The sequence below is a fragment of the Eleutherodactylus coqui genome, chromosome 3 (genome assembly GCF_035609145.1).
Source record: "Eleutherodactylus coqui strain aEleCoq1 chromosome 3, aEleCoq1.hap1, whole genome shotgun sequence".
In the NCBI taxonomy this organism is placed as follows: domain Eukaryota; kingdom Metazoa; phylum Chordata; class Amphibia; order Anura; family Eleutherodactylidae; genus Eleutherodactylus; species Eleutherodactylus coqui.
The window spans coordinates 106,879,949-106,907,881 of NC_089839.1; the positions used below are offsets into that span (position 1 = coordinate 106,879,949).

Here is a 27,933-nt window from a genome sequence, read left to right on the forward strand (position 1 = left end):
ATAGAGTTCTGAAAGAATTAGGATTATCCTCAGAGAAGGCAGATAATAGGATAATGGGGAAAAGTAAATAAGGGCAATGCTTCCGCATTCAAAGCCAGGTCAATTACCATAGCACTATGTAGTGTGGAGTAATATGCTTCTTAAACACATCCATTAGTTTTTTTTTAAAGTAGAAACCAATGTCTACCTTGAAATATTTAGCAGCAACAGCTAATGAACATGAACATTCTGCACTGCTTTATACGCTTGCTTTTTAACTCCTTAAGGACCAAGCATGGTAAATATATGCCGCTTAGTCATGGGCTTTAATCCCAGGATGACAGCAGAAGTACGGCGCAGGATTAAAGCCTCTGCTCCTGCAATCAAGCAGGGACAGGTTGGGTCCTCAACTGTCAGACAGAGCAGAGGACCTGGAGGAGAAGGGAGAAGTGTTTAAACAGGTTCTGCCTTCTCCCTTCCAAGCTACATAGCGCTCAAAAGTGCTACCAGTATGTACTAAAATGTGAAAGTATTATTTCCACTATGCGACCCCGTGATCACGTGACCGCTGGGTCCGCCTGACACAGCAAGGCTGCAGGGACCTAGCAGACCCAGATCAGCTCTGTCAGTGACTATTGTCACTACAAGGGGATGCCCCAGCTACAGTGGAAAAGTGCGAAATAAAAAATAAAAAAAACACAAGCGTGTGACAGGCAATCAGGTTACAAGGATAGGGATGGAAAAATAAGGTTTCACTGGAGTGTCCTTTAAGAGTCCATTAAAAATGTGTCAATTAAAGAGCAGACTAGATCAGTATACACCAGGCATCCTAACAGTTTAAAAGCAAAAAGAAGTTAGAAACATGGCTATACTTGGAACACGAAGAATGGGTCAATAGTGTGATAATGCCCCTTTTACACCTGCTGTTTGGAACCAAACAAAAATACTGGCATATGCCAGATCTAAATGCACCAGATGGCCCCACTGACTACAATGTGATCCATCCAGCATTCTGGCTGAAATTTTCCCAGATGAAAAAGCGCAGTATGTTGTGCTATTTTGTCTAGTATTTCATGTTTGATCTTTTTTTGGTTGTTCTAAATGGAGCCACTGACACAAATGGGGCCTAAACAAAGCATTATTGAAAAAGGAAAGGAAATAGAAAGAAAATGTATTAAGAATAGAGAAGTAAGGGGCTTCATCTTGAGAAATGAAGATAGGCTCTTAACCTTATTTTTCACATCCGACCAACTAATACTGCAGTTAATTTGACCTAATTTATAGAAACACTAAAGCAAAAAAATCTTTTTGTATAAAGCCCAGCACAGCTGACCAAGCCACAACTTTCAGGTTATGACCCAGTACTGACAAAGAAGAAGAATATGGCAGAGAAAACTATTGATACATTATTGGTTATCGAGCATTAGAGTGGAAGAATAATAATAAGAAAATAATATAAATTGTTTATTTGCACATATCTCGAGTATACGGCCATTGTTATATATAATTGCTGTACATAAATCATGTAGAAGACTAAATGCACCTTTCTTTGCAGCTCCCGTATATTTTGCAGAACCGGTTGCAAAGCTTGATGAGCCTCGGACACTTCTGTGTTGAATTTGACCATGTAGTGTTCTTTAAGTTCTTTTATCTACGATAAAAAGTAGCATATTAATCACATAGATGGAAGTGTTATTTATTGTCCAGATGCAAGGCATGCTTGATACTTCTTGCATAATCATTTGCTGTGCATTATAAATGTACACCACTCTTAAAGTCACACACCATAGCACACCATAAGGTATAGCTAGAAATAAAAAAATAGCCTTTTTAAGGGCTCCTTCACAATGGCGTGTGCGATATTGGGCCGTGATTCATGGCCCCCATATTGTACTTCCCAAATATGAAAGGTCCTTGGATGCGAGGTGTTTTTATGTGAAAACGGCCCTGCATGACTTTGGGGATGAAGAGGATCCCCGTCACAGCTGTCACAATGGGGCTGCGATGCGAGACAGAACATTCGGCGATTTGTTTCTTGCATTGCATCGCATCACTGTGTGGGGAAAAATCGTTAATGTGTATAAATCCATTCAAAAGAATGGGGTTCATATTTGTGCCAGATTTCTGCGTCTCGCAATGCACAAATCTCGCTCGATTTTCGCGCCAGTGTGAAGGCAGCCTCAGGGTTTCCGTCTCTCTGCTCAGTTTTTGGAGGAGAGAAACTGATGTAAAACTGAAATGAACAGACCCGTTTTTTTCCCATTGATTTTACTGGGTTTTCAAAAAAACGGAATGCCTTCAGTTTGCTTCAGTTCCCTTGTGTTTCAGCTTTTTTACAGGAACAAATAAAGCTCTATTCACATTTGCTCTAGGGATTCCGTTATGGGAGCAGAAAAACAGAATCTGTCTCATAACGGAGCCAAACGGAAGAAAACCTTGGTCTGCTGCATTTTCCAATGCTACAGATGAGAAAACCGGATTTTTGTTTCTTACCGTAAAATCCCTTTCTCGTCACGTTCATTGGGGGACACAGTTGACCAAAGTCTTCTGTGTTCCCCAGTAATACGGACAAGAAATTTCCCTGATCCCATAGTCTAACAGCATGAATAGTAACATGTAATGGTGATCAGCAGAGCTTGTGCTTATTTGGAATTGCAGGGCCCTATCTGGCTTGTGCGGAGCCCTTATTACACCTTAAGCACTACTCAGAAAACTAGTACTGAAGAAAAATCAAAAATAACATTTTATTAGGTCTTATTCACATAGACGCACCGTCTATGTGCTGTCTGATGTTGATGTATGCCCAAAATTGCATGGGCTATTCTCGTCTGTGAAAATGGACCAGAATAGCACATGATGCAATTTGCCTAATTGGCTATTACAGGTCGATGTGGTGTCCATTGAACACACAGACAGCACACCGATGTGCATTACACCAGTGTGAATAAAGCCTTAAAACTGCAATATTTGGACACATAATGCACAGTAAAAAACAATAACCTCTTCTTCCAGCTTGTCATCACGCAAGGTTGGTGGGATCCCAGGATGCTTTGCAGAAAGCAGCTCAATCAGATTGTGTGTAGAGTGTAGTCTCTAGATAAAATTGAAAAGCGATTGGAAAGGATATGATTAACTATGTTTTGTGGTCTATCATACACTGTTCTTCACTGTAGTACCTGAAAGAATGCCATCTATGCCTATGTGGCGGTGCCTGCACTGCACCTGAGCCGTATTCAAATAACTCGGTTATAGGAGTTTTCCAGTGCTTTAAAGTAGTTGGCCACTTCATAACTAAGTTCAAAAATTGGGTTTGTAATAAGCTTATTTTGCAGCATATGATTCTTTTATATTATTGGAACCATGCCCCCTTGTTTACCAATCCTTCTGCCTAGTTTGGATGGCACTCCTGACCATATGATGGATGCAGATGGAGGGGCATGTGACCAAGACGTCATCATACCTACTACATCAATAAACAGTAACAGATCAGTAACGGTCTGACTTCCGGCATGCCAGCCGATAAGATGATTGAAAGGGCTGCAGGGTCAAGTGCTGTGGGTGCTTCATTGTTTTATTAGGCACAGAGCCCTACACGTTGTAACTAGTACAGTACAAATATGGAAACAAGGTTGTTCAGTTGCATATCACATGCTAAAGATCAAAACCGGCCACCCATGAGAGAGGGCCTGGCATTTGTTACCCCTTCCACCCTCTTTTCCCACCTACTTCTTTGCTAACAATGCAGTTATGGAGATCAAGTGGCAAATAAGATAGGGCCAATTAGGACGGGGGCTGCTCTTCAAGGGCCACATAAAATCCACAAGGTCTGCCCTTGGGTATGTCACAAGTAAACAAAACTGATATATGACATTTTATATTCTGTCTCATCTTAAAACTGCGGCTCAACTTTGATAAAACATATTCTGAGGCATATTTTCAAGTGAGAAACAAAATTAAGCTAAAATTAAAAATGTAATTAAAGGCAGCAATGGCATACCGACCTCACCGGCTCGTATTTAATTCTCTAACAAGTACATTTTCACTTAATAACAACACTTCCAGAAATGACAGAGCAAAAAAACACAGAAGCTGTGCTGTTACAATTTCATCTGGAGCCTCAAACGGGGTGTAAAAATTGCGTGCTGTTAATTGCAAGAAAACAAGGCAGGTGACATTAACAATCTGATCCAGGAAAGTGCAAAAGGAAAAAGCATGGGGTAGCTAACATAAACACCATTAGAGATGTACAGAGACGTGTTCTTCATCTTAAAGCCGACAAACTAATGTACAGCAAGTTGTCAATCTTGGCCGGAAAGTCATGCATTGGTTTGGTAAGACTCTGTTCACATTAGCACCATGGCTTCCATTAAATGATCCACTAATCAAAAGGACAAAGGATGCAACCTGCCCTCGGCACTACAACGTGTTATTTAATATCAGTGTTTCTTTTCCAGCTCAGTCAATGTTTGGCATACTTACTTGTAAAGAATCAGTCTTTAGTTTTTCTTTGTGTTCTTCTGATGACCTTAAAACTTCCCTATACAATTCGACAGCCATAGGGTACTCACCTGCAAGAGGATGAATAAAGTATATATCACTTCATTTGTTCAATTTCTTATACAATTGGAACCACTGAGGAAATCCTGAAAACATGACCTGTTGGGGGTCCTGAGGACTGGAGTTGGGGAACACTGGTCTAGGTAGAGATCTCTTCCACCGTTACAAGGCTATCCACCCAATGTCCTCATACTTTATCAAACTTATCAGGGCAACCCTTAGCCAGGTGTGTGAGCTTATACAAAGCTACCATGCTGCTGATCAGCTGGATCCAGGCAGCTTTACTTGGCCTCTTAAGATGCTTCCAATTCAGCAAAATTACCTTTTTACAATAGAAAAACAAAACTTTATACAAGGTACGGGTGGCTATATCTACTGGGATATTGCTCATCAGTCCGAATAGGCAGATTTTAGAAAGATGAATTCTTGGAGCCCCTAAATGAGATTCCATGAATTCAAGTACATCTCTGCAGGAATCTTGTAAAACATCACTGTCACAAAACATGTGCATGACTGTGCCCACAGTGGTCAAACAGACCCATAGAGAAGGGGTATAATAAATTCTGTGGATAAATTTGACTTGAATTGGGTTATCTCAAGCTGTAACCAGATGGGGGCCAGAACCAGCAAATATGTCTCCAACATCCTCAGAGTCCAAAGGAGGGTTTTTTCTATTCTCTAGTGGAGCAAGGTATAGTGTTAAGTAGCTGTAGAAACTAGAGAGCGGTTCACTAAATGCGATATCTGGGCCAGACCTTTCAAAAAGTTCAGAGAGAGGATGGTCAGGCCACTGAACTGGGTCCAAACAGCGTGGCGCAGCTGGTGGTGTCTGAGATACTAAATTACTGGTATGTTGAAAGGTAACTGCAGCTGCAAAAACATACAAAAGGTATACTCGCTCACAATAACCAAAAGAGTACTAACACTGTGAAGCCTCCAAAATTCTGATTCCATCAAGTTCTGAAGTTGGGGCTAGTGCAGGTTACACCATAGGGGAAACCTATGAAGAGCAGTGGACCATAACTTAAGGGTCACCATCATAGGTGCAGGCAGGAGAATCATAGGAGAAGTAGGACCCTTCAACATTAGACCCTTCAAACTCTGTTCCGGGCCAACCAAACTGCGCTCTAAGCCAATCACAAGGTTATTGTCACTTGAGGTTAACCACCAGCCGGCATACACCAGCTAGCTAGTCAAGTAACAGTAGTAAAAATGGAGAAGGGCTAGTCTGGGGGAGTCCACTGAGCGTCAGTGGGATGATACTTTAAGTCTAGGAAAGGAACCTCCCCATAGAATGTGAAGCACTATCCTACAAACAGAATGGAAAAACTTCTTAGCGACCAAAATCAGAGAATTATGAAAAACATATAGAAATTTAGGCAAGAGTTTCAATAGATTAACCCAGCCTGCCAAAGTCAAGAGAAGGGAGACCTAGCATGCAGCCCAATCTAGGAGGAGAACAAGATTAAGGTTGTAGATAGAAAGCAGAGGTCTGTCTGGTCACCCATATACTCAAATAGGTCATCTCGTCCACCCAGCGTAGTGGAGCGGGCAAAGGGAGCAAAGCCTTCAATGAGTTAACCACCATAAGATGAGTCTTATCCCAGGTAACCTCTATCCAAGAGTATCGAACAAAGGAATCGAAAACAGGCATATCAAAGGTAAGAGAGGACTCTGGATCTAGCAGATAGACAAGGGTGTCACTATGTACAGTGAAATGCACCCCTCATAATTATTCAGTCTATAAATAAGAGTCTTCATAATATTTTTTTTCCCTTTTGTAGGAGCGAAAATGCAAACTTTGGTGCCGTAAACTTGAAAAAAAAAAAAAGGTGCAGCCAACCCAAAAAACCATCACACCTTTGAATGAAGGAACATGTGTGTACAGAGTGAACAAAAGAAAATAAGGGGTGTAGACGCAACCTTTTTTGAAGAGAAGCACAAGATGTTATATTTAGCTGAACTCCTCCATTTTTATTTTAGGCCAGCATACATAAAAGCGTTTCAGAGCTGTGGCGCCCCCTTCCTCAGTACTTTGCTGAGAACACATTAAGTGTTGTGGTATGTGTTTCTGGAGAGGAGCAATCTGTAGCAGTGAATGCCCAAATCACCCCAAAATACAAATGGATCTGATAACTAAATTCTTAGCACTTACAATATGTTAAATTAGAGCAATTTACAGTTACTTTAGATAGAGACACATGACATATAGAAGATGAACCATCTAAAATTTGATGCATGTTTAAATTGGTCTTGCATTGGAAGACTACTACCTTGGACAATACTAAAGTCAGTATTTAAGAGTCACATTTGAGACAGCAAACATACCCTGGGGGGACGCCCAATAATGAATTCACAATATAGAGTCATCTACTTATATGACATTTTCTTTGAATGTCCTTCATTCTCTACCATATATTCTAGAGAAGCTGCACATGCGGTAGTTCATCATTCCTAAAATCTCACATACATTACATCTGTTCTTTATCCTACATGTCATCAACAGGGCCTAATAGTCACACTATAATGGGAGAAGGGATGGTATTTCTCAGCTTTGTTCCAACACTCACCTTTAATGATGTGGATTCCAGCCAAACCATTCAGAGCACAGACAAGCTGGCGATGAGCCTCCTCACACTCTGTTCGACATTTTTTCTGGAGAGAAGTCAGCAGTTCTTCCATTGTCATTGTGCTGTAATGGAAAGTTAAAGGGAAAGCAGGTTAAAACTTCATTCACAAAGTAGATGTTTACATGCAAAGTTAAGTACAGGAGGATGTATTACATTTGTATTAGACTTTCAACATAATTTAACTTTTACTTTACAGATCATCTTAACCCCTTAAGGACCAGGCTGTTTTGGTCCCAAAGAACCAGACACTTGTAAGGGATTTTACACATGTGGTAGTTTTACGGCCTTATTTTTTTCTTCAGCTACCAAAATTATCTTTGCAGTGTTTTTTTCCCCGTGACGTATAGGGCTATTTTTTATATCTTTTTTTTCACTTGCTTTTGTTTTCCATTTGAAAGTTTTATTGGGGTAAAAAGCGAAAAAAAAATTTTTTGTATATTTACGCTAAAATAAAGTAAGAGAATGGGTTCCTCATTTTGTTTAGGATGTTTTGATATATAATATGTATAGTTTTGGATTACAAGATGCATATGGCGACAGATTCAGTTGGCGTCGGCCTGGGGTCATATTCTTTTTTATGCATATATTTTTATTTTATTTTGCAATTTTTTTTTTACTTATTTTTGTAACTATTTTTTTTACAATCTATGTCCCCCCATAACATCATATAAGACCACTGGGTGTCATTCACATGGTCTTTTTTTTTTTTTATTTCACACTTTTCAACTGTAGCTGGGGCATCCATAGTGGCTCCAGTTATAGGGGAAAACTTCCACCTGTAGTGGCAATAGTCACTAACAGAGCTGATCAGGGTCTGATAAGACCTCGCAGCTCTGCTGTAACAGGGGGCCCCTGGCGGTATGTACCCGGGAAAGGAAAAGGCAGAAGCAATTTAAAAAAAACGCTTCTCTCTTCTCCTCAGGGGTCCTCAGCTGTGTCTGACAGCTGCTCCTGCTTCATTGAAGGCTTTAATCCTGCACTGTATTTCTACTATCGATGGAGATTAAAGCCCAAACCAAGCGCCATAAATTTACTGCGCTTTATCCTTAAGGGGTTAAACAACTCTGCCAATATAACATTTTTTTCTCTTCTTGCACTGATCTTGAGTTAAAGCCGATCTGCCTGATTCGAATGCCACCCTATGTAAGAGCAGTATATTGCAATGAAAGGTTGGTTCAAATACACGAAAACCCATCAGACACTATGAGAAGGGCGTCTAAAGCGCTCCACTCATCTATAGTAGACTTATAGTGCTTAGTCACACGGGCGCATCGGCGCCCGTGTTACTGCAGGAAAAAGACGAACGCACTTCAGGATGGACGTCTCTCTGCAGCGCCGGAAGAAAGAACATGTGACCGGCTTTATTGCCGGTCATGTGTTCTTTCTTCGGCGCTGCGGGGAGTCATCTGTTCTGAAGTGCGGCCTTCTTCTTCCTGCAGTAAGTGCTCAGTCACACGGGCGCCGATGCGCCCTTGTGACTAAGCTCATAACTAGAAGTCCGAGGTATTCTTTGATTATACTAGCCAAACGGTGCAACATCTTTTTGGGCTAAACAGAGAACTATCCGCTTTACCATCTTAGTGATCACTGTGACAACTCCATTTCACTAATTAAAGTCAATAGTTCAGTTCTGGATTCTCTACACAGATTCTACTGTCAAAATGCCGTCCAGTTATGAGATGAGGCACAACTGAACTTGCAGCTAAGCAGGGACAAATTACATTGATAGCCAACTTGTCTTCAATTGAACCATGGTGTAGCTGGGTGAGGGCTACCAAGACATTTTCCCAGATTGCTGGTAGTCAGAGGAATGCCAACAGGCCATTTTGACTTGGGTAGCTATTTAGATACAGGCCAAGGGCAGTGAACTAAACGTTTTTGGTAGCTGAAGTAAAGCCTAGCTATGGCTGTAGTTTAAGAACCACTTGTTTTTCAAAGGAACCCTTGGCTAAAAACATATTTCAATTGATGCCATCATGACCCTTACACAATCAACTGCAGTGAATAACAGGAAAGGAGTGTAAAAGGTCAAGCACTGCAATTCTCAATGAGTCATTTGGTTTAGAAGGTCTATCTGACCTTAACCTTGGTTAGCAAGAACAGGAGTATGCAATTTACCTCTTCTGCAATGGTAAGAATTCCCCACGCACGGCCTGTGGGTGACAACATGCCTGTCTTAGTCTCAGCAGAGGGTACAGGATGGAAGATACAGTCCGTCTGTCCAAGCTGCTAAGTTTGAGAGACCAATCAGAGATCTTTCGTAGCTTTGCTAGAGCATCTTGACAGCAAACTTCATGCTGTCTGTGATAGAAATGTCTCTCCACTGGAGAGAAGTGAAGCCAGTGAACATCCTCTGTTTGTTCTGGAATCTGAATCTGCAAGAAATCAAATTGAATTCATTACACTTCTATGGATCCATACACTGCCATCTCCCCCTAATTAAATAAGACATTTAAACAACTCAAATGGCCCCTGAGCTTTCAGCAAACTCTGCATAAATCAACAGTATGGCCAAATACAAGAAACTTTCTAATATATATCTTATCAGAGAAAAGTGCTTGTTTTTCCCTTTTTAGGCTCCTGTCCTCTCCCCGTCATCTCCTAAACTATTCACTCACTGACAGATCAGTTTAAGTGCTTGGCTGATTCCATTAAGCCTGAGAAAGAACTCTATGTAGGTTGGAAAGTTTGCTAGAACAACTTGTATTTTTGTTAGCCATTAAAAGGTATCTCATCTACAAGATTACTTGGTTTCTCTTACTGAGAACAATCACAGTTACTGGAATCACATCCACACTGCTCAGTACTTCTCTAGCTCAAAGTTAACTGAGAGTAAGAAATGGAGCCTGTAGAGGGGAAAACTGAAAAAATGCAGAAAGTCATGTAATGGTCAGAAATGGTGTTAGCCGTCAGGTACAAACACTTAGCTACCGTATATACCGGCGTATAAGACGACTTTTGAACCCCGAAAAATCTGCTCTGCAGTCGGGGGTCGTCTTATGCGCCGGTAATACAAAAAAAAAAGTGTAAAAAAAAAAATCATTACTCACCTCCCCCGGCGTTCTGTCGCGCTCCGGCAGGATGTCGCTCGCTCCTCGTCCCCGACGCAGCATTGCTTTCTGAATGCGGGGCTTGAAATCCCCGCTTCCAGAAAGCTAATACACACGCCGTCAGCCGGTACAGCTATTCAATGACAGCATTGAATGGCTGTGATTGGCTAAAACGCACGTGGCTTCAGCCAATCACACTATTCAATGACATCATTGAATGGCTGTGATTGGCTGAAGGCGCACGTGTGTTAGCAATCACACCCATTCAATGATGTCATTGAATAGTGTGATTGGCTGAAGCCACGTGTGTTTTAGCCAATCACAGCCATTCAATGATGTCATTGAATGGATGTAACTGGCTGACGGCGTGTGTATTAGCTTTCTGGAGGCGGGGATTTCAAGCCCCGCATTCAGAAAGCAATGCTGCGCCGGGGACGAGGAGCGAGCGACATCCTGCCGGAGCGCGACAGAACGCCGGGGGAGGTGAGTAATGATTTTTTTTTTCTCCATTGTAATACCGGCGTATAAGGTGAAAGTTGGGGGGTCGTCTTATACGCCCCGTCGCCTTATACGCCGGTATATACGGTAATTCTGGAAAGTCAACTGAAAATTCAGGAAAGTCAACTAAAAGATAATGAACCTCCCTGTCCTCCCTGCCACATACAGGACTTCTGGCACATCCAAAAACCTTTGGAATTGTGTCACCCCCAGGCATCCTTACGTGTTTAATCCGGCAGAACTGATGAAGGGGCTTTCACTATCGTATCTTGGACCTTTAGCTTTCAACTAGCTTAGAGTGTTGCACCTTCACCACCAGTATTTTTCCACACTCTCTTTTCGCTATACTCCCGCCCACCTTGGCGGAGCGTTATCTGGTTGGCAGCACCTCCATCATTCGAAACACTTTTTACTTCAGAACTATTCCACCGCTCTCACTGGTTCTTGCTCCACCCTCCTTTTTTATCTTTGTTACCACAACTGAAAGATTAGGTATGCTTTAACCATTTTACACAATGGTTTGTGGAATATCTTTTTTTATTTTATTTAATATCTCCTGAAGAAAATATAATAAAACACACAATACATACCTGATCAATAACATCTTTTTTGGCGGACCTCCACATAATTTTGGCAATAAGACAGTAAAGCGGAAAAGGATTCCTCCGGCAGTATGGTCTATAAAGAAGTTGGTCCCACCAGTGTTTTACCCAGCAAGGGTCCACTCCAAGAAATAGTACTAGTCCAAATAAATCTGCATGACAAAACACAATGGAAAAGCTACACAACTGACCTATGACTTTACATTTTATTTTCAAGCCAGTTTCAGAGGAGAATAATATGGACCCATTGTGCCACTGCATTAAAAGGGTTTAACTAGAATAACAAGTTAGGCCGCCTGCAGACGGGCGGGTCAGATCCGGCGGCGAGAATTCTCGCCGCGGGACCTGACCCCAGCGCCTGCAGGGACGAGCGCGTACTCACCCGCGCTTGGCGGCCCCGGCTCTTTCATGTGCTGGCTGCCGGGCAGCCGGCGCATGCGCAGACTGGAGCCGGCGGCCGGGTGAGTGACGTTTCTGTGCGAGGCTCTGCGAGCCCCGCACAGAAATAGGACATGCCGCGGTGTGTTTGCCGCGCGACATTTCGCGCGGCCAAACCGCGGCCGTCTGCATAGGAGTGCGTATTGTGATGCACTCCTATGCAGGCTTTCAGTGACGGAAATCCCGCCGCGGGATTTCCACCCATGTGCAGGCGGCCTTATTCTCTATCCACAGGATAGTGGATAACTTGATGATCGATGGGGGTAGGGTCTCACCGTTGAGATCCCCGCTGATCTCAAGAATTGGACTCCTGTGTCCCTTTCTCCTATCACTGCGGGGTTGCTTCTTCCCCAGCAGTGACGTCACTTGAGCATTCTTATTCAGCGCTCCATTCACTTTCAATGGGAGTGATGAAAATACCCGAGCAGGTTTCTGATAATTTAGTTGCGTGAGGGCTCCTTTTTGTGGGACTTCCTGTCGTTTCTATCTGTACCATTTTAACCCCTTAGTGATCAAGCCTGTTTGTGCCTTAATGACCAGGCCAAATTTTGAAAATCTGACATGTGTCACTTTAACATAGAATAACTCCGTAAAGGCTTTGCATATCCAAATAATTCTGACAGTGTTTTGTCACCACATGTTGTACTTCATTTAGGTTGTAAAAATAGACCGATAGATTTGTGTATATTTATTAAAAGCACCAAAATTGGAAACATTTTGAAAAAATTTTTCATTTTTTTTCCCATTTTCAACTGCAATAATGTCAAATATGTGCAAATACACTGTACAATTTTTTTTAATAAGACGTATATTTCCATCTGTTTACTTTATTCTGGATGCACATTGTATTTTTTTTTTTTTTACCATTTAGAAAACGTACAAATTTAACATTGATTATTACCATTTTGGGGAATATTTTGTTTTCCTACACCAAGCCAAGATTGCAAAGGCTCAGAATGATAGATACCCCTACAAATGACCCCATTTTAAAAAATACACCCCTTAATGTATTCACTGAGGGGGGTCATGAGTATTTTTTTCAGGAGTTAATGAAATTTAGAGGAGAAAAAAAAATGCAAATATATCGTTTTAAAGACAGTTTTTTATTCTATACTGAACATGAAAATGAGGATTTGCACCGCAAAATGGATACCCCTGTTTCTCCCGTGTTCAGAAACATACGCATTGTTGCCCTAATCTTATGCCTGTATGCACAACGGAGCCCAAAACAAAAGGAGCAGTCGATGGTTTTCAGAACAGCTATTTTACTTGAAGGTAATTTAGGCCCCATAGCACACTTATAGAGCCCTTGAGCAACCAAAACAATAGAGAGCCCCCACAAATGACCCCATTTTGAAAACTAGACCCCTTAACAATTTTATCTAGGGGTGTACTGTGTATTTTTACCCCACAATTTTTTAATGAATCTAAGTAAAGCAGAAGGAAAAAAATTACGATTTTTATTTTTTTTGGCAATTGTGTCATTTTAAAAACAGTTTTTGTTGTACAGCACACAAATGAATGAAGACTTTCACCCCAAAATGGATACCCTTGTTTGTCCCGTGTTCAGAAACATTCCCATTGTAGACCCAATTTGCTTACTGGACACATGGCTAGGCCTGCAATGGAGGGAACAAACTTTGGCTTTCAATGCACAACTGAATAAATTCCAGGCCCCATTTCACAGTTGTGCAGAAAAAAAATACCTCCCTAAAAATAATCCCTTCCCTCCCCCCTTTTTGCCATTCCCTAAATCTAAGATCAAAGTAATAATGTAAAACTGTGTGGTCTTAAAACAGGGGTAATTACAGAGGTGTTGTTGGAATGGGCAGATGGGGCAATAAAACTGTCTATCCCTCCTCTTCCCGTACATGCTGAAAAGCTGAAACTTTTTGGGGGGGTATTTCTTGACCTCAGTGGCAGGGATGGGGTGTAGAAAATGGCGCTCTCTGGAGCTTCATTAGTTTGCTGAGGTGTGGCGGTCTCCCACAGATGCGCTCAACAAGCTGCCCCTGGAACTGCAGGAACGCAAGCATTCCCAGGACTTCTTGTAAATTACGTATTACAGGTAGCGCTCTGAATAATGCCGAGCTCACACGGCTGCATGTGGAATCCCCTTGCGAAAGACCACAGCGGCTGTGATCCTGCATACGACCGTGTAATGTATTGTGCATAACTGCGTACTCACACAGGCAGTCACGCGCAGTACACCTTTTGTATCTCCCGTACCGTCGTTTAGCGATGACGCGGTACCTGCAGCCCGTACACAATGTAGTTGCGTATGGGCTTTGGCTATATCTGCGACCATAGAGCACAATGGGCTCTACGTCGCCGATTTCCGCCATACAATAGAACATGCAGCGTTCTGTTTTCTGCGAGTGGATTACTTAATTATGACCCACTAATGTGGGCATAATTGTGTAAGCTGGAGGTGAGTAGTTTCAGCTCTGCCCACAGATCCGATCTGTGAGGGAAGATGAAACTTTATCTTTCTTTAACTTTTTTTATCTTTAGGAGATCTTCGTTATCAGCCGATAGCATGGAGTTGCCACACTTGCAGACCCCGTGGCTTTAGTCTACAGGGCGAGCGTGTTTTTACGGCCCTGTAGATTAAAGCCCAGATACGCAGGACGTGAAAACACATATGGGTGTTCACTAAGGGGTTAACATGCATTCAACTTTTTGTTAACTTTTTATTACATTTTTACTTGAGGATAGGACAACCAAAAAAACGCAGTTTTGGTGCTGTGCAGTTTTTTTCTGATAACATTTAACGTGCGAGATAAATAATTCATTATTTTGATAGATTGGACTTTTATGGACATGCCGATATCAAAAATGTTTGTTTTTTGTTCAAATTTTTTTAAGCATAACTACTGGGAAAGAAGGGGGGATTTAAACTTTCAATATCCTTTATTTTTTGCAATTATTTTTTTTCACTTTGTTTCTTAGTGAAGTTGAGCGCTTATACAGTATAACACAATACCATAGAAAACGAAGATTTCCAGACATGGTAGATCCTGTAAGAGGAGAGCTTCATAGTTTTCATCATAGTCTGAAAGATGGGTTCCGCAAATCCACAAGCTCTCAGGACCGCAGCGTCAACTTTCAAGCTGTTACACGAAGTGTGGACAAACTAGTGGAAGATGGGTCCTTGTAAGAGAAGATTTCAATGGGGACAGTGCCATGGTATGTTGACGAGCAGTTCAACGAGTTATGCGTACCATGTGCATCGAGGCCTGTCTGGGGCTATGAGAAGCACCGGAAGGGCTTCCTTTTTGATCTTCTTGAGAAATCAAGGGATAAGAGAAAATGGAGGGAAGACAAACAGGAACTGGAAGTCAATACAGGGAATTATGAGGGCTTCCACTGTTCAAGCCTGGGGATCCTGAGACCTGAACACAAAGTTTGTGGTCAATTCTATGGTGACCCCATTTTTGACAAAGTGTTTGGGGATATAATTCACATTCTCCTGCTTAGACTTTTTTCCTGCTTAGAAAATCGGCTATCCAGGATTTTCACTGTCTCTTGCATGACTGCTGAGCTAAGGGTTCCGCCTTGATGATTTATGTACACCTCGTCCGTTACTTGGCGGTTTGGACCCGAACGGGGAAACCTGTTAGCTGGGGAGCAAAGTGTGGATGTAACAGGAGAATGGCACAAAGTTCCAATACATTTAATGGAAGAGTCAACTTACTTACTGTCCAAGTGCCTTGAGTTGCGAGCTTCTGCACTCTCATGCAGTGACAGATGGTAATAGGAGACTTGAGATTGCAGGGAGCGCACATGACGCTGAAGGAGATGCAATTAATGTGGTGGGAGTAGGACCCAGGCATGTGCCATATCAAAGGAGAGACCCAGGGAGTTCAGATATTGTAATGACAAAAGGGAAGACTTGGGATGATTTATGATTCATCTGAATTGGGACAGGGTGTCCAGAGTGATATTGAGACTTCTCAAATTGTCCGACCAAGTCGGGGCCTTCACCAAGATGTAGTCAAAATAGTGGAGGAGAGCCATCACTGATGCCAGAACCTTTGTAAAGACTCAGGGGGGCATAGCCAACCTGAACACCAGGGCCATGAATTGTTAGTGTTCCGAATGAATATCAAAACGTAAGACTCACTGATGTTCTGGACAGATAGGAATATGAAGTACACATCCTTGATGTCGATGGATGACAGGAACTCCTCTGGTTTCATAGACATAATGACGAGATCTCATGCAGAAATGTTGAACAGTGAAATATTGATTCAACCGCTTGAGATCCGCAACGAGTCATACGATGCCATGCTTCTTGAGCACCATTAGGAGAATGGAATAGAACCCCTGTTTTGTTCTAAGGGGGGTAAGGAGACTATTACACCTTGAAAAAAAGTGAATCACATAAGCTAAAATGTTGGCCTTAGAACGTGACACTGCTATTCTTGAACTGAAGAAGCGATCCAGAGGATTGTTGGAAAACTATATTGCATAGCACAAACAAATGTCCTCCCATACACAGGAATCTGAGACGTGGGCGAGCAAGTTTCCTTCGAAAAGGGAAAGACATCCCTCGACCCTGGATGGCTTAGGTGGGGACCGCCCTTTATGTGGAGAATTGGGTAGAGGCAAACTTGGAGGACTGTGGTCCGAGACACTAGGAAGAACATGGTTTGCAGGTGGGCCTTCGGATTTGGTCCTGTGGGGATTTTCTGTTATCCAAGAACTGGGAGTGGTGAAAGGAACAAAAGTGGGGCCTTTTTTTCTGTACAGATCTTGCACGGTTGGATTTGTTTTGTGGTAGATGAGAACTCTTACCACCACTGGCCTCTGACATAATCTTGCCTAGTCTGGCTCCAAACAGGCGTGAGCCAACAAAGGGAAGGTGTGTTAAAGTTCGCTTACAAGTGGCATCTGTGTTCCAGGATGTGAGCCACAAAGTCTGGCAAGAGGAAACCCGAAGCGACCAATGCGTGAACTGATAACCTGGTGGTATCTAGGGAGGCTTCACAGAGAAAGTTTCCCATTTGGCCTATCTGCTGCACTATGTCTGTGAGTTCTTCTAGAGAAGAGCCAGAAAAAAGTAGTTGTTTAGCCCATTCAGTAGCAGCTCTACTGATCTAAGTAGAAGCAAAGACAGGGCAAAGTGCTGAACCTACTGTTGCAAAGGAAGTTTTGGCTAAGGATTTCAGTTTTTTATCACGTATGTCCCAAAAGGATGAGGCGTCTGCCACAGGTGTTTTTCAATTAACAGGAAGCTGTGGGGGTCCACTACTGAGGAAGACAACCAATTCTTACCCAAGTCTTCCGGAAAAGGGTACATGACATTGAAACGGTTTCGACAAGCATTTGTCGGGAAGGTTCCATTCTTTGACTAACACCTTCTCAAATTCTGAATGAGAGTGGAAAACGTTTGGAGAATGCTTCAGGCATCTGAACATAAAGGCTTCCGCGGATGAAGCCAGTGCCCGATCTTTTCCCTGAAGGGTCTCTTTCACCGCCACTATTAGGGCTCCTACCCACGGACGGATTTCCACCGCGTAATACGCAGCAGAAATCTGCTGCGTTGCCCGCAGCTATTAGGTTCTATTGAACCTAATAGCACAATGCTTATGATGCAGAATTCCACCACGGAATTCCGCACCGTAAAATCACCCATCCTCACCCGCAGCATGCTCTATTTGCCGCGGGTGTATGCGCGGACGGCTTCCATTGCAGTCAATGGAAGCCGTCCGTGATGCTATCTTCTGCTGTAGCAAAGTGGAAGATAGCGTGAAACCGCTTCCCCGCCTACCGCCAGCCGCGTCATGTGACGCCGTGGGCGTGTCATATGACGCGGCCGTCGCGTCACGCGCTCTATTGCGCATGCGCGCCAAAGCATCATGCAGATGTAGGACGCTGGATCTGGAGGTAAGTATTGGGGTCTCTGGGGGGGGGGCGCCATGACAGGCTCCGCCGTGGAATTCCCGGTGGCTGTATTACGCGGGGAAAATCCGTCCGTGGGAAGGAGGTCTTAGGCTATGAAACAGAGAGGAGAGCTTAGATGTTTGTTCCTCATCCAGGTCAGACACAAGAGAGATTCCGAAAGTTCACGCTGCAGGGACTGGAGGAAATGCCAATTCGGGGAAGCTAGAAGATCACCTCAAGCGAGGAGGCCTAGACTGTTTCTGCAGACCTACCACAAGAGACATTACTCGTGGCAAATTTTGGCATTGTCAGACACACTTGGAGGTGGTTGATAGATAAATTGGTCCAGCCTGTCTTGGATGGCAGTGGACGTTTTAGTACGGTTTGACACTGCTCGAGAGAGAGAGCATGCCCATTCCAGTTCTGCAGTCAACAAGGACTGGACAGGAGCAGCGTCTCTGGACGGTTCACTGGTGGCCGGTCTTGAAGGAAAACAGTTGTGGTATAAAATGGCAATTTGGTACTGCAGTGAGAGCATGCAAAATATGTGGCCCAGGTTGGGTCTTGTCTGGAGCCTTCAGCTCTGAAGTTGGAGATGATGCCAAGCCCGCGGCCACTAGTTGTTAGCGCACTGTTAGCTAGGGGCACTGCAGGAGGAGCAATGAAGGTGAGTTATCCACCCGGCCAGTCCAGAGCTGGTCTGGCAGAAGAGTTGAGCTTTGAGTAATCAAGAAGCAACTGCAGGCACTACTGGTCTCAGCATGCCATGGTGAGGAAGTTGGCACTAAGTACAGGATGCAGAGGATCTGAGGGTAGACCCTAAGAGGAAGAGAAGGCAGGATCCAATAGGAAGACAGAACTTTGGTAAGCACAGCAAGAAAGATGGTAAATTTGCTTTTTTTTTCCATTTCACTCCACTTAGAAATTTTTTAAAGTCCTGCAAAAAACAAGCCCTCATGTAGACAGAAAAATGTAAAAGTGAGGAGTAAAATACAAAAAATGTAAAAATAAAACACCACACCAATCCACAGGTTGCAAGAAGTACTGTGGCTGATCTTCACTCACTTCAATAGAGCTGAGCTGCATTGCTGAACACAGCCTATGAACGTGTCGTTATGTTACTGGAAGAAAGCAGCCATGTTTTCTAATCCTGGTCGACCCCTTTAATAATTCTGCTCATTCCAATTTTTTCAGGTATCTTCTATGTGCTTGATTTTAAGAATGTTACGTTGGCCAGTAGATCAAATATATTTAGATTAGGACTGTTACCTTCTAAGCCCCTCTGAACTGGAGTTCCGCTCACACACCACCTATTCACTCCTGATAACCGCAGAGCCATTTCGGCAGCCTGTTAAAGAAAAGAAAATCATGTCTCAGATCATTAATTTAACAATTTGCTGCCCATTATCTTACTCCTCGCATCCAAAAAAATCCATGCTTTTGGATTTTCACAATCTTTTCCTATTTATTGTATTACCGGTCATATAATTTAACATACTACAATTCCACTTGGTAAATCTTTTGACTCCAACTCTCTCATTTGTTCTACAGTTGTAAACCTTTGCATATTAGTTATTTGAATATTAAAAGGAACCTGACATCAGTTTTGAGCCCCATAAACTATGTTATGTGAATATGAAACACAGCTTCCCAGACTCTCCATTCCCTCATATTTGAGGTCCATAATGTAGTTTATGGGGTTCAAAAGTAATGACAGGTTCCGTATAATATTCCATTCTTGCTCAGCATGCTGTGAGGGGAGCTCATTACACAGTGAGGGATTTGTGAGAGACGATCATTCAGGGGCTTTCTGCAGTGACAGGAAGAAATCAACACACAGTCATTTGTAAGTTCGAGCGAGTCTTCCACACAGGGTAGTGCAGTCAATGGAAAGCTTATACATCATTGTTTATTACAGTCACTTCAAGTCATATTACAGTCACTTCAAGTCATAAATAGAGATGAGCGAGCGTACTCGGAAAAGCACTACTCGCTCGAGTAATTTGCTTTATCCGAGTATCGCTGTGCTCGTCCCTGAAGATTCGGGTGCCGGCACGGAGCGGGGAGCTGCAGGGGAGAGCGGGGAGGAACTGAGGTAAGATCTTTCTCTCCCTCTCTCCCGCCCGCTCCCCGCTGCGACTCACCTGTCAGCCGCAGCGGCACCCGAATCTTCAGGGACGAGCACAGCGATACTCAGATAAAGCAAATTACTCGAGCGAGTAGTGCTTTTCCGAGTACGCTCGCTCATCTCTAGTCATAAACAGTAAAAGAGGATAAACATATCTGTGATATGTCTGGAGGAAGTAACCTTATTACACAGGGCTGTTTGACAGTGTCAGAAATATGGAGAGATACTGATCATCTCAACAATCTCCATACCTTAGAATGCTGCACGTTGTGATATTATTATTTTGTCAAGCTCTGCTCTCCATCCAAACTACTGGCCCCCTCCTACCTGCCTATAGTTCAAATAGGCTCTGTTTTAGACCAGCTCAGCTCCCTTCACCTTGTCATTTGATATAGAGATAGCACTGCATTGTAATCAACTACACCTTAGTTATCTTTTCTAGGATCACCAATCTCTCCCCTACTAGTAGAGACAACAGTAGGTGTGGCTAGAGGAGAGAGGAGGGGGAGTTGAACTTGTGCTGGTTCATGAGAGAGAACACTTGGAGTGACAAATACCTAAATATAGCAGAGCCTGCATATGAAGTTTGAGGCTTTTTAAATGCATGAAAACAAAAATTGAATGTAAAAGAAAACAAAAGTGCATCATTTTTTTCTGCAAGGACTTAGTAAGATATGTGTATGTTTTCATACACAAAGGTTTCCATAGCCTTTAAGCCCCATAATGTAGTTTATGGGGCTCAAAAGTGTTGACAAGTTCTTTTTTAATGACCCCCCCCCCCCCCCCTCCAGAAAGATTTTCTTCATTCCTTATATAATTAATCCCCAGTATTTATAGCTCAGCTAACATTATCTTGTTTAGTTTTTCCTTTCTGAAAATTCCAGGAGTCGTTCTCATTGTGACTAGTTGGGAATTACTTGCCATTGTGTTCTCTCCATGAGTCACTATTTCAGTCACCACCACCTTCTGTATGATAAAACTGCATGGGGTGTGTCTCACAGGCTTTCCACAGGGGAAACAACATGAACTCCTATCACAGTTACTACTGATGACTAGAAGCTCCTATCACAGTTATATTGAAGATGATAGTCCAACCTCTCTGACTATATACTTGGGGTCTCTAGCTTATGTAGGTGAATGTACAAGTTAATGATAAATATACTCTCTTCCTAATAGGCAGAGATGGTATTGTCCCAAGCTGTGCTGATGCAACATGAGATTGCTAACATAGCACAGAGCAGAGGAATCAGGGAGAGATCTAACAAATTAAGATGGTGTCCGATTTGTATCAGACAGGGGGCTGCACTGCATGTAAGTGACTTCAATATACATAGGAGACATCCACGGTGTGACAACAATCAGGTGAGAGAGTTGTGATTGAAAAATGTGTTTTCACTGGAATTGAGTGGTAAATCAAAAAAACTGATTATTATGCAGTGGTTCATCTGCCCCCCAAAAATCAGAAAACATATTCATCAAATTTGTTTTTTTATTTTAAAAGGGATCAATTGCAATTACACATCATTAGGCAAGAGTTTATAAGGAGCACTATGGGTGTTTATGTGGTTTAGGAACTTTCACTATTAGTTTAGAGACTATTTACGGGTACGTTCACACGTCGCTGATTTGATACAGATTATATTGTGGATTTTGTTGCAGTTGCACACCCTTTCACTTGATTTCAATTTGAAGGGATGAAATTGCTACAGACAGCTCAGCAACAAAATCCACAGCAAATCAGGAATGTAACCATGCCCTTAGGCCGGGCTCACACGAGTAGGTCGGATTCTGCATGCGGGGGGCCCGCAGCAGATTCCGGCTGTGGGCCTGGCCGATGACCCTGCATATGACAATAACCTGCCTTGTAGACGACCACAAAGGCGGTCATGCACAGGATACGTTTTGTTTTCTTGTTTGCATTTCACGCGCCGTCGGTTAGCGATGACGAGGGGACCCGCAGCCAAGATGCAATGCTAAGTGCGTATGGGCTGCGGGTTTGGATGCTTCCATTGACATACATGAAGGCCGTCTACTCGAAATTCACAGTAAAATATAGCATGCTGCGATTTTTCTTCCGCTCGCGGAATACGCAGTTCGTATCTGCAAGTGTAAAGGACAAATTGAAAATACATGCCTTTTGTTGTCCGCGTTTTACCGCGGATCATCCACAGGAACGCCGATCACGGAATCTACAAAAATTGTGTGAGCCTTGCCTTAATATTAGTTTTCCACCTTAATATTAGCTTATCACTTACCTTTGCTGTTGTGCACTCCACCATTTGCGCTTCATCTAAACAAATCCGCCACCACTGCACAGCAACAAGCGGGCTCGGTACTGCCATGTAGCGTTTTTGGTTCCGAAACCGCCGTCCATCCTTACTATTGCTGTGAGGAATGTCCACGTAATTTAACTCCGTTCTCAGAACATCGTAAGTGGTTATGACTACATCTTGCTCAGCTAACATTTGAGGTTGGAGGAAGCCATGTTTCTTAACACCTTGATATACCTAGATATAAGATACAGAATTATTCCTGACCAGACATTTTTTTTCATGCAAGTTATTTTTAACTGATTTTCGAAAAGAAGCCCCTCAAAACTCTCCACCCCCTCACCTCAAGCCCCTCCCACATCAGAAAGAATGGTGCACTGGTCAAGCATGTGGGGTAGGTGCTCCATTCATTTCAATGGGGGCTAACAGAAGCCAGTCGGCTACCTCCAGCAGTCGCATTGAAAATTAATTGAGCACCAGAGCTTGCACGACCAGCGCTCTGTTCAGTTTGTCTACTTCTCACTGTGCAGTAAGCCCACAGTAAGGACGACAAAGGAAACTGGACCCCCATTTTTGGGATCTGTGGGGGTTTCACCAATTCCTATTCTGTGGATATGGGATTACTTGCGATTCTGGCACAACCCCTTCAACCATCCAGCATGTTTCCTGAAACAGGACTGACCATAATTTTAATTATAGCACCCAAAATATAGGCAGATACACTAAGGCTCACACCGGAATGTGTATTGAAAAGCCCCACACTTAAATGCAGATTTCCATTCTGCAGGGAAAACCTTAGGAATATCATGCAATTTCTATATTTAGCTTGGAGGAATACCACAAAAATGATATTTTTCCTAGAGGACTATGACGCAAAAAATTTTCAGCACGGGAAGTTACATTGGATTAAAAATAAAAAATAAAAACTCTGTAGACGGGGCTCGGGCAATTTTCTTGTATCATGTTGTCTATGTTGATAGACAACATGACAAACATGGGGCCCCAGAATAGCCATATGACATCCAATCATTGGGATTCCAGTACTACTGATTTTTCTAACCTATACAGATGGCCAGCCCATCAAAAGGGACAGGCACAAATCCAAGAAAAAAGGGGCGCAAATATTGGCTTCTGCTCACATGTCGGAAACAATGATAGAGCCAATAAAAGAATCAGAGGAATTGTTAATTATTGACTCATCAACATATACTTTAATGGAGACGGAAAGATCTGTTCTGTTGAAGGGTTTGAGAATCAAAAAGGAAAAGAATCTTCCACTTCTCCTGGTGTCCCCAGCCCCAGATTCTTCCGCCACTGGTATCACCAGCACTTTTGGGAACCATATTTCTCCAGTTCCAAGAGTGATGTCTTACCCAGCCTGACTGATGAAGGGGTTCACCCCGAGATGCGTATCTTATACTGGTTTTTAATCTATTTAATAAAAGAGAAGTTGCATATTGCAACTTAGCATCCCACTACCTTTTCTGCTCGTCGCGCCTATTCACCAGTTTTTTTCCATTTTGATTTTCACATATCTAGCCTGCCCACCGTTGGTGGGTTCTTCTGGTTGGTGGCCTCTCCACAATTAATCTCATTTTCACAACCCTCTCTAAGGCTTACGGTTTCTAGATATTCATCTGGGATCCAAGTGTTACGGTATCCTACCCACCGGTACGCCAGCGCGGGTTGCCTAGAACTTACTTGTAACCCCCTGTGCCTGCCTACTTGCCTCCACTCCTGGCTAACCCCAGACGGGCAACGGGGTGGCGGTCCCTACTCTCACTAGGGGCCGAGAGGGGACACTGGCGTACCAAGATGTAACAAGGTAAAATACAAGCAGACCAAGGTCGATGGGAGAACCTGGCAGATACGACAGAACAAGCTGAACAACGCTGGAGACCAACAGAGGCAGGATGCTAGCATGCTGAAGGAAACCAAATAACTTGCAGGGAAGGCAGGTCACTGCCAGCCTTTAAAATACAAGCCTCCGCCCAGGGGCGGAGAGAGGGAGACATTTACTCCTACAGCACCAATAAAAAGGTGCTAATGCACGGGGCTGACTACAGGTGCGCACGCGCACAGCGCCGTCCAGACCAGAGAGCACGAGTGCGCTGTGTACCAACACCACCACGCCGACCAGCCACCGGCGCCACTGGCAGCCGGACAACAAGCTGGGGGGACGCGCCCCGACCGCGGGTCCCAGCACCCCGCCACCCCCCGAGAGGACCCGCAGACGCCGCATGGTAACACCAAGTCTCCGATACCATTGGGTTTGCTCCAGCCCACGTCCTTTTCTCTCTGCTGACAGGTTTGACTTTTTCTCCTATGCATCCTTTGGATAAGTTCATCATGATTAAAGATCTATATCTTTTTTGCAGAAAGCTTGTTTTTTGGCTATTACATTCCTTTCCTTCTGTGGCATCTAATACCTGCATATCACATCAACAAGACCTTCGGGATTTAATGGATTTACTTTTATTTAAATCATCTTCATCTCTATCATTTTCCCTGTTTCCAGCAATCTAAACATTTTTTGATAATGTGAAGGGGGCTATGGATAGACATGGTAGAAATCATATTGTGGGGGAGAATTTCCGCAAATCATAAAAAGCAGCTATTGTTAGGCTGCCTGCAGACGCCCGGGTCGGATCCGGCTGCGAGAATTCTCTCAGCGGGACCTGACCTGAGCGTCTGCAGAGAGCAGCGTGGCACTCACCCGCTCCTGCAGCTCTGCCTCTTTCATGTGCCAGCTGCCGGGCAGCCGGCGCATGCGCAGACCGGAGCTGGCGGCCAGGGAGCATGCCGCGATTTGTTTGCCGTGTGAGATTTCACACGGCCAAATCGCGGCCGTCTGCCTAGGATTCCTATGGCAGCTTCCATGGGCGGAAAATCCGTGGGAAATCCCGCCATGGAATTTCCGCCCGTCTGCAGGCGGCCTTACACTGCAGAAGAATACCTCTATTGTTATGAACGAAGCAGATATGGGTGGCAATATCATGATTTGGCCAATTGATATGTACATAGAAGTCAAAATTACCCTTGGAACCCACTTTTGTATTTCAGACAGAATTGATGCACCTCTTGGATTTGGCCTTCAACCTTTTCCAACCCAGTGTTGGACCTCATCCGACATTGAGATTTCCCCGCATAGCTCCCATGTTGAGCAAGGTCGGAGACATGTTTCTAACACTATGCAGGCCAGAGCTCCAATGTCGGAAGTTGTTTGGCATATGTATATTACACTATGCAGGGCAGCTCTCCAGCAGATTGAATTGAAATTGGATAATCACTGGCATGGCTGTTGGGCGCTAATATGCCCAGCAGTCATACCATGTAAAATTATGTAGGTACTAATCACTTCATACAAGAAACACCGAACCAGATCTGTCATTTTGGAGATGCTCTGACCCAGTCAGTTTGCATATGGCAGGTATTGTGCAGAGTAAGAAACGTAAAGTCATTTTTTGTTTGTAGGCTCATACTGATTCTATAACCGCACCTTATGGTATCCTGGCTTCAAGCTTTCTCTGAGTGCTGGTTTATTTTATTTTTTTCATACCCAATTCATTTCCACAAGTCAGTAATTTTAATATTATGGCGATTAATGCATATATGATTGTTTATACTGATGGTATGGGCTAAAGTGGACATAAGACATGGCTGTGTACATGGTTTTACCAAAATATATTACACTAAAATTCAAGCAAAGCAAACATAGTATTCTTACCATGACATGAAGGGAGGATGAGCGAACATGACGATTAATCTCATCAACCCACTGGTGACAAATGGAACTGGGAGAAATAATCAAGGTCGCCCCTGTCGGCACGGGGTCCATCGCAACGAGACAATGTGGGCAATAGAAAGGTGTGGTGCTGACGCTGTCTCGCTTATAGTTTACACACTCTGCATGTTGCCACAGTTGGCACTGCAAGCACTGTACTCGGTCTTTGAGGTCAGGATGCTTGAGACTTCCACAAATACATTCAAAACGGTAATTAGAGGTACTAATAGGAGGGACCGGACTGTGATGGCAGCCCATTTCCTGAGATATGAGTTCCAGATCATCTTGTTTCGTTCCTAAATCAGTAGATTGGATGCAAGTGCCGTCATCGGCAGCGGTAGACTTCTCGTTTGTCACAGGAGAACCCTGCAAGTTATCCAACAGCTCTGGATTTTCTTTATTAGTAGTGCATCCCTGTCGCTCTTTTTCCGGTGGACTTGTTTTGCTCAGTGCACAGTAGTCATGATCCTTCGACAAGACATTTAGATCAGCAGCAGTCTCACAAGGGTCTGCGTTGTTTTCCCTGAGTTGACTCCCAATGCTCTGCAGCCTGCTGGAAGACCTCGTGTTCTGCAAAAGTGGATAAGGCATTACCATAAGAAATAAAGTTATGTAATAAATGGGGGGGCGTGGCTTGCAGGCAACATGGCTAGTCGCACATGAGCTGAGCTCCCGCTGAAACACTCTAATAATCCTGGTAGAATCCTCAAAAAACAACCTATCGAACAGCAGAGCACAACATCAGACTGCTAAGAAGCCCCCTGACAAGCCGGACGAGTGAAAACCGGGAAGACTTAGCTTGCGGAGTACTCCCGACGAGACCCGAGCGGAGCGGCGTGGCGCAAACTGCAGAGCGAGAGACCGGCACAGGCCCCCACCCCCCCCCACCCCCCTCCTCGGCGCTCACCCGGAGGAAAGGAGAACAAACAAGAAGGAGACACAGCATAGCTGAAGAGGCAGAGTGGAAGAGCCCGACAGCCGGGAGAGCCCAGGAGCGTGCATGAGAGCAGCGGTGAGAGACGGGACACGGGGGGTGAGTACACCTACCAGAGCCGGGTGCCAGCGCTGCCGCATAAGTACACAGCTGAGGGTGAAGACAGATCATCGCTGGGTGGAGAGAGGGAACAGAAACCATTTCCATAAGAGTCTGTGTGGCTGGCGTGGTGCGGCTGGACCGGCCACCATTAACAAAAATAGACGCATAACACGTGGTGTCGCCATTACACAGGCACAGAGCAGCAGTGAGGAGACAGACACCCAGAGACTCAAACCTCTGTACCTATAAGCTAATACCTGCCCATATTGTAAAGGCAGGTAATATGTAATCCCTCACATAATAAGCACATCTGATAAAGTGCAACAGAAAATAATTGCCACCAAGTACCAGAAACAGTGGAAGCCGCTGATATAATAAAAGAGGGAGAAGGTCCATAGAAAACAGTGACTGCATAAAAAACACACCGGCATTAGGCAGAACTGAGAACTATAAAAGGACTGTAACCTCAATACGCAAATAACTGTATATTGCTGGATTGCGTGGTATCCTGCACACGGCATAAAACCTCCTTAGCGGATCATCTATACCTGGCTATTAAAGAAACACGCATATTTTACATAAATACAGAAACAGAACAACTAACATCTACAAATATGAATACACGGGCTAAGAATACCCCTGCAATTGACAAACTAAAAGACTACGCGCGAGCGGAAAGCTCTGAGACACCATCCAAAATGGCAAAACCTACACCTGTTAAAAATAAAAGCACTGACGTAGAACCAGAGCAAGAAACTGAACCAACATTACGTCAGATGCAAGAAGCTATCAATACCTGTAAAACATCTCTAACAGGAAAAATTGAAGAAATTAAAATAGACGTTAACCTGCTCCGTCAAGATCTACAAAACGTTAGAGGACGATTACAAGAAATGGAGGAGAGAGTCTCCGCAGCAGAAGACAAAATACAGCCACTTCCAGCTAAAATATAAACGACAATTTAAAAAGTTGATCTATGCCACTCTAAAACAGATGATTTAGAAAATCGCCTCCGGCGAAATAATATCCGCGTAATAGGATTACCAGAAAAAACAGAAGGCTCATCCCCAGA

The 27,933-nt window shown here is 43.6% G+C and overlaps 1 protein-coding gene across 2 annotated transcripts in view; it reads right to left on the reverse strand.

The window, feature by feature from the left end:
* SHPRH (SNF2 histone linker PHD RING helicase) overlaps positions 1-27,933 on the reverse strand; it is a 98,674-nt gene that overhangs the window by 28,379 nt on the left and 42,362 nt on the right. For both annotated transcript variants that reach the window (XM_066595944.1, XM_066595945.1), the window contains exons 9-17: positions 25,769-26,395; positions 22,027-22,278; positions 18,913-18,991; positions 11,305-11,468; positions 9,285-9,541; positions 7,107-7,228; positions 4,459-4,547; positions 2,980-3,072; positions 1,523-1,630 (exon numbers count right to left, since the gene is read on the reverse strand). In XM_066595944.1, coding sequence (XP_066452041.1) covers positions 1,523-1,630; positions 2,980-3,072; positions 4,459-4,547; positions 7,107-7,228; positions 9,285-9,541; positions 11,305-11,468; positions 18,913-18,991; positions 22,027-22,278; positions 25,769-26,395 — 1,791 coding nt within the window. The remainder of the gene's footprint in view (positions 1-1,522; positions 1,631-2,979; positions 3,073-4,458; positions 4,548-7,106; positions 7,229-9,284; positions 9,542-11,304; positions 11,469-18,912; positions 18,992-22,026; positions 22,279-25,768; positions 26,396-27,933) is intronic.